This window comes from Sturnira hondurensis, unplaced genomic scaffold (assembly GCF_014824575.4).
Source record: "Sturnira hondurensis isolate 20B ecotype Veracruz unplaced genomic scaffold, ASM1482457v3 Scaffold0009733, whole genome shotgun sequence".
Taxonomy (NCBI): domain Eukaryota; kingdom Metazoa; phylum Chordata; class Mammalia; order Chiroptera; family Phyllostomidae; genus Sturnira; species Sturnira hondurensis.
This window is the reverse complement of record NW_028082364.1, coordinates 2,976,413-2,985,371: the sequence shown is the minus strand read 5'-3', so window position 1 is coordinate 2,985,371 and position 8,959 is coordinate 2,976,413. Positions and strand designations below refer to the sequence as shown.

The following is an 8,959-nucleotide window of genomic DNA, read 5'->3' as shown; positions in this document are numbered from 1 at the left end:
ACTTGTACAAGGAAACTGAATAGTAAGGAAGGGGTGAGGTCAGCCAGAGCTAAATTAGAGAGAAAAGTTTGCCCCTACTTTCTTCCCATTTCTTTTTTCAAATTTATTTAGTTGCGGTAAAATATATGGAACCTAAAATTTACCATCTTAACTCTTCTAAGTATACCTTTCAGTGGTGTTCCATATATTCCCAGTGCTGTGCACACAGTCTGCAGAACTTTTCAGATCCACCAACCAGCTCCCCACTTCCCCTCCCCCAGCCCTGGCAACCACCAGCCGACCTTCCGTTGCTATCCGATTGAGTGCTCTGTATACCTGATGTTAAGTAGAATCATACATTTGTCTTTTTGTGTCTGGCTTAATACACTTAGCATAATGTCCAGCATTTTCATCCATCGTTGCAGTGCATGTCACAAGGCTGAATAATGTTCTATTTTATGTATATACCATATTTTGTTTCTCCATCTATCAATGGACATTTGTGTTGCTTTCATTTTTTAACGGTTGTGAATTTTTTCCCGTTTCTTAAATCAATGCAAATATTTTATTTTAAGTTGATCCCGTTAAGTCTTAAGTTTCGTCTTGCCTTCTTGGCTGCCTTTTTGAGAAGCAGATGCCGGGGAGCTCTGGGAAGTGGCTGTTCAGACACCAGTTCTGTTTTGTCCTCTGTGAAATGAGAAAAATTCTGTCTCGGTTTCATATTTGTGATCTAGTATTGGCCAATAGCTCCCTCTATCAGTGAATCTGTCAAAAACATTTTATCACACTGTTCAAATGAAAACTGTAGGCAAACCCAGGAACTAGGATTCGATGATCCACTGAAGAAAGAAATATAATCTGCCCTCAAGATGCTTAAAAGTCTACTTCAGGGAATAAACCAGACTCTGGGCAGTGGACTAAGGACCCCTGGGGTGTTCCTGAGACTCTCCCTGCCCTCCATAAGGGCTTTCCTAACCACCAATCTGTGTGACGCTGAATTTTCTTCCTCTGATTCCCCTAAAACAGTATCTCACCGCAGATTGAATGCAAAAGTGTAGTAGGAATCCACTGGTCAGACATCAAGAAATTTTGCAACAATGGAACACAATGTCACTTTTCTCACTACATTCTTTTATTTTGGAAAAGAGTTATTTTTCATAAAATGTTAGTTCTGTTAAGCAGTTTGGGGTTTATTATGTGCTGAGATTTTAATTTCTAATATGGTAAACTATATGATAGATGCAAATGTAAAGCTTATAAATGTAAGCTTTTGGAGTCTTCAGTAATTTTTACCTGTGTAAACATGTGTTGAGCCCCAAAAGTGTGAGAACCACTTCTCCAGGAAAAGCCTCAGAGGCAACCCCCGTGGGGTAAAGTACATTAAGGGCTGAGTGAGCTGCTACAATACACCCCCCAAGGAGCCCCCCTTTCCCAAGCCCAGCCCAGTAAATAGAAACTGGCCTGCAGAATCACAAAGCCACAGAGCCATAAAGTTCCTTCTAAGCTGATCTGGGGTTGGAAGTCACTGGAGAAGCTGCTGTCCTAACTCATTTGCTCAGCAGGGATGGTTTCGGGCCGGTGCTCCATCCGCTGAGCCACACCAGCTGGAAAAAGAATATTTTATTTAATATTTGTGCATGTTTACACAGTAATTAAGGTGTTTAAGCAGTGAATCGACCTGACACCACAGTTTCAATCTGGATGGCCTGCCTTGCTCATGAAGACGTCTCCATGGATGAAACTGGCGGTGAACACCCAGTCACAGACGTAGAGGCTATTAATGGGAGGGCAAGAAACTGGGAAAGGTGACCGCTTCAGGGGAAAACTGAGTGACAAGAGAGTCAAGGTGATGAGGAAGCTTACTTTTCACTGTGTTCCTTTTGTACTTCTTTATGTCGCACCATATGTAGGTATTACTTCCTTAAAAAAAAAACAAAAAACAGTTTAGCCCTGGCTGGTGTGGCTCTGTGGATTGAGCACTGGCCTGTGAACCAAAGGGTCGCTCGTTCGATTCCCAGTCCGGGCACGTGCCTGGGTTGCAGGCCAGGTCCCCAGTGGGGGCACGTGGGAGGCAACCACACATTGATGTTTGTCTCCCTCTCTTTCTCCCTCCCTTCCCCCCTGTCTACAAATAAATAAAAAAATATTTTTTAAAAACGCCACTTTAAGTGAACAATGAAGAAAGACGCAGGTCACCCTTAGATCAGAACTGCTGACGTCTGCACCTTCGCTCGAGGCCAGTGGGCTCTCGGTGAGTAGAGGTCTGTTTGGTTGTCAGAAGAGTCAGCTCTTGCCTCCCCGACTCGCATGGACAGCCCTGCAGCTGAACATCCATGTGTGAGGCGTGAGCCCGATATGCAAGGAGACACTCAGACGCAGTCCTCTGAAGTTTCAAAGCTGGTATTCTTCCCAGAAATAGCCCAAGGGGACTCACTCAAGAGAAGGGACAAGTGCAAATTTGATGAAAAGGTCAGTAGGGAACTGTCTACTTCAGTTATCCCAGGAAACGTGCTAGTACCCAGGCAAGGCAGGCCCACCCAGCTGGCATTCCCCAGGCCCCATTTCCTGCAGCAGCTGGAACACAATACTGCCGCCCTTGACCCTCCCCTCCATTCAAGCACCGGCTTTGTCTGAACTCCCCTGAGAAAAACTCGTCCCTCTGCAACTGTAGACCAACCCACTTCCATTCTCCCCAAAAAGACAATAGCTAACAGTCGCTCAACTCTCCGTACGTATAGTATCACACGTAATAAGCTCTCAAAGCTCTTATCTGTATCAAATGTCTTGAATGAACGCTAAAAACAAGCCAAGTCTACTAGGAAATACCATAGTTGTAATGGTATCCGCAGGAGCCTAGGGCTCAGACCGGGCACGAGAAGACTGTATTTTGCTGTGTATAATGCACACAGCAAATTTTGTCCACATTTTTTAGGGAAATACAAGGACGTGCATTATACATGGGTAGTACCTGAAATACCTTCTATCTGTTATGTTTTGTAACTGTTATATATAATTTTTTGTACCATATGTTCAGAAATAAATGCTGAAATTCCTTTATACTACAAAAAAAAAACAAGTATCAAAATATAAATAAAGAATTGAAATTAAAAAATTAAAACGAAAAGATTTTTACCCTGAAGGTTTGGGCCAAAACCGTGGGTGCGCGGTATACACCGGAGCACATTATATGTGGCAAAATACGGTATGTCATCCTTAAAAGAAACAATCTATGAAACCTAACTTTATGCAACTTTGGGGTTCTACAACATGTTGGTTGAGAATAAAGACAAATCTCAAATGAGGGCAAACTGCAGACCTCACTGGTAGACCTAGTCATCACCCTGATGGGACATACAGCTCCGCATGCTATTGATGTAGCCCTGCACACTAATAACGTGGCTGTCGTGCGGGACACCTACTCAGTTTCATGTGCTAAGTAAAATTATAGCTACGTCCGGATCCATCAGTGGGGAAAGGGAACATCTCAGACGTGGCCCTGGGTCTCAATCTTGGAGAGTAACTGTAGGTTGGATGAGAAATCTAAAGCTCAGACGCACGTGGGGGCCAGGCACACAGGTGCCCGAGCGGGGTGAGCCAGGAAGGGATCAGCCCAGGGATCAGCCAGGCCCTGGCTGCACGCGGCTGATGCCCTACAGGATCAGGGGAAGGATGAATTCGGGCTTCTCTGTGGCTCTCGTGAGTTTTAAGGGTTGGAAAGTGTCCTGGCTGGTGCGGCCTGGTGGACTGAGCACTGGCAAGCGAACTGAAAAGTCGCTGGTTTGATTCCTGGTCAGGGCATATGTCTGGGCTAAGGGCTGGCCGCTCCCTCTCTTCTCCCCCGCCATCAGAAAGAATTTTTAAAAAAATTATGAAAAGCAACAGGGCCAAGGAAATCTGTCTGTGAGCCCATCCTTGCCTACAGAGCACCCATTTTCTGAGTCAGCCCCAGGAGAAATGAGGGGCATTTCAATAACATGGCAAGGGCACCTGCAAAGTCAAGACCTTCAGCGAGGCCGCCCATGTAGGGAGCTGCTGCGCATCCTTTGGTTTCACTGGGAGCATGAGGCAGAGGAAGCTCGTGAGAGGTCCATCCATCAGGTCCAAGAAATGAGTGTGCAAAGCAGCACCAGCTGCTCAGTGGGGCCACTGAGCGGAATGAGCCCCTGCATCAGGGCCCAGCCTGGTCCTGTCTGTCCCCGTCAGCACAAGGGTCCAGGCAGGAGCAGGCCCATCCCCACCGCTGCTATCGGGCTGCTCTGTCGATTAAACATACGGAATAACGGCAACTAGTCATTGATACAAACACGATTTTATCCACAAGACAGTGCCAACCAACTCCATCTGGAATTAAGAAACAGTTCCAATTTTTATTCATAAAATTATTTAAGACAGCAACAACAGATTTACAGAGGCACATGTCCAGTAACGGAACAGGAAGGAAACAAACTGTTCCAGAGACAACTTGAGAAGTTTCAAAGGGATTCGCACCGGCTAGAAACCTACGGCGGAACGTGGCTGCACGCCAGCTTGTATTTACTCCTGCATTTTCTCAATAAGCTCTTCCTTGTATTTGCCTTTCTCTTTTCCAACCTGTCGAGACTTGGCTTTGCGTTCAAGAATCTTCTTCCGATCTTTGTCCAGTTTTAGCCTGGTGATAACTACCTATTAGGAGTGAGAAAACAAGCAGATTTATGTTTTTAGGTGGAAAGGTTTATAACCATGACTAGCTTGTACAGCAGAGCTTCCCTCAACAGCAGCAGCTTCCGTTCTTTCTGCTGGCCAACCTCCTCCCTGCCTAATTCCTGAGGACCTGGGAGACCATTCAGATGGTTTAGGGACAATAAAATATCAATTGGGTTGGGGAAAATTATGCTACCACCAGCATATTTCTGGTTTGTCTATCCTCCCTTGGCTGGGAAAATGCATTAAGAAACACCTGCACTGCCCTGGCCAGGTGGCTCAGTTGGTTGGAGCATCATCCCATACACCAAAAGGTTGCAGGTTTGATTCCCGGTCAGGGCAAATGTCTAGGTTGCAGGTTCCATCATCAGTCTGGGCACCTACAGAAGGCGTTCAATCTGTTTCCCTCTCCTGTCCTTTCTCTCTCTCAAATGAATGAAAACATGTCCTTAGGTGAGGATGTGAAAAAAAGAAAAGAAAAGCAGATGCCCGGATCAACCCCTGATGGGTCAGACTATTAAGTGTGTCTGTGGCTACCACCGCCCAGCTCCGGGCCGCACCTTGCTCGGGTGGATGCCCACGTGCACTGTTGTGCCATTCGCCTTCTCACGCTGCACCCGCTCGATGTAGATGACGTACTTCTTTCTGTACACCTGGACCACCTTGCCGATCTGCTGGCCTTTGTAGTGTCCTCGAACCACCTGAGAGAAAATACACAAGAGAATTGCCCCCCATTTCTAATGCACGAACATCACAGCGAGGACACTACCAGGAACACACAGGCTAACATACAACCTTTTGCACAACAGCAGATTGACCCCAGCAGGCAGGAGTCAGCCACGATTAGGCAGAAATCTGCTTTGTGTTATCATAAATCAGGTGGAATTTCTTTACTTGAAGTTTTCTCTTTTCGTATCTGAAGAACAAAAAATTGCTTGAACTAGGATGGCTGTCACAGAACTAATCCCGAGAGTAAAAAGATATAATCACTGTACACCTAAAAGTAACATAATGTTATGTATCAACTATCTCAGTTAAAAAAATACAATCACTCTGAAGTCCTCAACAGAGATCGGTCAAAGACAGCATACTGAGATTCACGCAACCGTTTAGAATCCGTGTTTTCAGAACATAATTTATGACCCAGGAAAATGCTGAAGACACAACCTTTACAGAGAAAAGGAGAACACAATGCTGTATATAGAATCTGAATCTGAATCTTGTATGTATATGTTTAATGCATTGATGATGAGACTGAAATATACCCAAATCTCAATAATGGTTGCTGGTAGGCAGGAAGGAGGATTACAGATGACTATTTTTAAAATTCAAAGTCTTCCACATTTTAGGATTTCCACAATTAATAGAAATGTTTTATAGGCAAAAAGTTTTAATGTTCAATGAAAATCTTGTGGGCCATACTAAAAATCTGCTCTCACGCCAACTCTATTCAACAATCAACTCGATTATGGTTTCCCTGAAGGCAAGAGTCTACTGAACAGTAGCCACAACATAGGTGATGTTCATTAATAAGCACAGAGGAAGTAACTCACATAAAGAACTGGAGAACCTCACTACCCCTAAAGTGTCTACCTAGGCTGTTCCGCTTATTTACCAAGGCCATGTTCAGGTTGAAGAGACCAGCCACTCTGCATGAAGGCCCACCACACTCTCTATGACGCTCACAGGGAAGTCTGTGAAAAAGCCCCTATTTAACGACTATCAAGATTGAAGAAAGATGTTAATAAAATGAGTCCAAAGGAACAGCTGGGATAAAGAGAAGTGGACATGCACTTGACCCAGAGAGGCGGATAAAATTAAGTTGAAGGGAAAGAAAGGTGAGGAAAAGGCAAGAATGATACCGAGTCTGGTTGGGCAACTGGGTGGATGGCCCTGTCTTCCCCAGAGGCATGGAACAGGGGGAAGAAACAGGTTTTCAGAGACTACATGTTGAATTTGAGGCATCCGGAGACATTCTGGTGAAGAATTCCATAAACAGATAAGAGGCCGACTAATCGGCAACCAAAACCTGGGAGTCACACCGCACAGGCGCCCCCTACTCCATGCCCTGCCACGCAGAGAGCCACCCTGAGCACTGCCTGGCAACCTAGCAGCCCTGGAGCTAATAAAAAATCAGGGTTTTGCTTGGCTGGCATAATGTTTTTAAAAAGAAAGTATTAGAGAACTGAACTTGAATGCTCTTAACTAAGTTGGTTGGGCAGGTGGCTCTGGGCCACCACCTCCTGTCTGACACACCTGCAGGGTCACATTATTTGCCAGGCTGCTGAGGGCAAGTGAGGTCTATGACTCCCCCACGTCCACGCGCACGTGACGCTCCCAGGCAAAGGCGAAGCCCGCGCGCTGTGCATCTGGGTAACTGGAGCCGCACGCTGTGCATCTGGGTAACTGGGTAACTGGAGACGTACCTGGACCTCGTCGTCCTTGCGGATGGGCATGGAGCGGACGTTGTACTTCTGCCGCAGCTCCTTGGAGAGCGGGGACGACATGATCTTCCTGCGCACGTGCGAGGGGGCGTTGAAGTGGCGTTTGCGGTTTTTGCTGCGGTCCGAGGTCACGAAAGGGTTGAACTTCATGGTGACCGTCTGCAAAGAACGGCGAGGGAGGGATCAAAGGGGGGGTTCAGTGGGGTACTAGCGCCCACTTTCCATCAGGCACGCCTCATCCCCGCCCAAGTGCTCTAAAAGAGGTGGCCTCGGAAGAAGGCGACTAAGCGTGGGGAGGCCGGGGCTGTGAGGGACTTGGGTGTTAAACTAAGGAGTGCATGCCTGATCAGAGGGATCGTGGGGAGTGTTGAAGCGGAATAAAACGGGAAGGCACGGCTGAAGAAGAATGAATGCATGATGGGGTCACGCAGAGGGACCTCTGGGGAGGTGGGTATCCCCGCAGCAGGTGGGGAAGGTCCTGTGCGGCGGGGAAGTATCACAGTCCGAGAAAACTACCTGCAGCTACTCACCTGCCTGGCGCCGGAAATTCTGAGACAGTGCGTGCTCAGAACCGGAAGTGAGGTTTTCCTGCCGCGTAAGCGCAGAAAGAAAGCGGTGCCCCATTCTCTGTAAATGAAACTGAGTGGCGCCCCCTGCGGCTTGGGGTGGGATTGTAGTACCTCGTTTCCGGGGACCACTGGATGGGTACTAAGTGGCCCTGGGTGTCATACCAGGAGCCCCGAAGAGATGGCACCTCTGGGGAGAAGGGGCCTACTTTTTTAGTACCCGCAATAGAGGCTTATTGATGTTCTTTTAATAGGTGCGCCATCGATAGTCCCTCTCCTACCCCAAACTCTTCGCCCCTGTTATTCTCTGCATCAGTGGTCTAGGCATATTATCGGGTTGCTTTTAACGGCATGATGCCCCGAATGCAGTCTGCTGACTTGTTTCTTAAAAATCATCAAGAAGCCCGTTCAAAATGCAGACTTTCGTGCCCCACCACAGTCCTACAAACCAACAGTGGTAGGTTGGGGGTCAGGGTATCTGAATTTAAAGCAAGCCCCCCGCCCACACCCTCACACCCAAGATTTTGAGGTGCTCAAATCATTTGAGGATTGTGGCTAACCAGCCACCTGGCTTTGCAAAACTTCCCCCCCAGTTTTTTAATTCTCTTCGGAGATCTAGGTTGTGGAGTTCAAGTGCTTCTTCATGCTGTTTGGCTCTTGGGGAGCCGCCTCCATGTTTCCGAGCCTCAGTTTCCTCACCCGTGAAATGGGGATGATCTTAAATTGGTGCCTGGTGGAGTTGTTATGAAGACTAAATGAGTTAATCCGTTTAAAGTGTTTAGAATAGTGTCTGGCACACCGCGTTCAATTACAATCATCCATTATTCCTATCTCCCAGAAAGCCCCGGGGCCAGACCTCACATTCCCTGAGTCCTCCATTCAGACTTTTTCCATTAACTCCGATGACGCAAACTGTAAGCTTTCTAAGTACACCACGGGTTTTAGTCCCCCCCCGCCCCCTCTTTTTTGTTTGTTTGTTTTTTAACCTCCGCAAACGCCTTCTGAAATGGCGAACTGGCGCAGCTGGGACTTTGGGGCCGGAGCTCTCCAGCGGGTTTGGGATCGCGGCCCCGCCCCACTCCTTTTGGCTCCGCCCACCACGCCACGGCTTGTTTCTCCCACCTCCTGCCCTCCTCGTCCCCACCCCCCTCGGAGGAAGACCGCCCAGGGATGTGGGTGCCACCCAACCGTTCGTTAAGTTCCAAAACTTCTGCGGGGCTTCTTGGAATGAAAGGTCTCCGGATCCAGGCTCCACTGTGCGGGAGACTCCATGCGTTGATTCCTTCGTTG

At 47.5% G+C, this 8,959-nt stretch overlaps 1 protein-coding gene across 1 annotated transcript; it reads right to left on the bottom strand.

The window, feature by feature from the left end:
- Positions 1 to 4,315: 4,315 nt before the first annotated feature.
- RPL26L1 (ribosomal protein L26 like 1) lies at positions 4,316 to 7,725 on the bottom strand. Its single transcript, XM_037057779.1, has 4 exons — positions 7,634 to 7,725; positions 7,086 to 7,262; positions 5,220 to 5,360; positions 4,316 to 4,641 (listed from the first exon to the last, which is right to left on the bottom strand). The coding sequence occupies exons 2-4, from the start codon at positions 7,251 to 7,253 to the stop codon at positions 4,513 to 4,515; spliced, it is 438 nt and encodes a 145-aa protein (XP_036913674.1). The 5' UTR covers positions 7,254 to 7,262; positions 7,634 to 7,725; the 3' UTR covers positions 4,316 to 4,512.
- Positions 7,726 to 8,959: the final 1,234 nt, after the last annotated feature.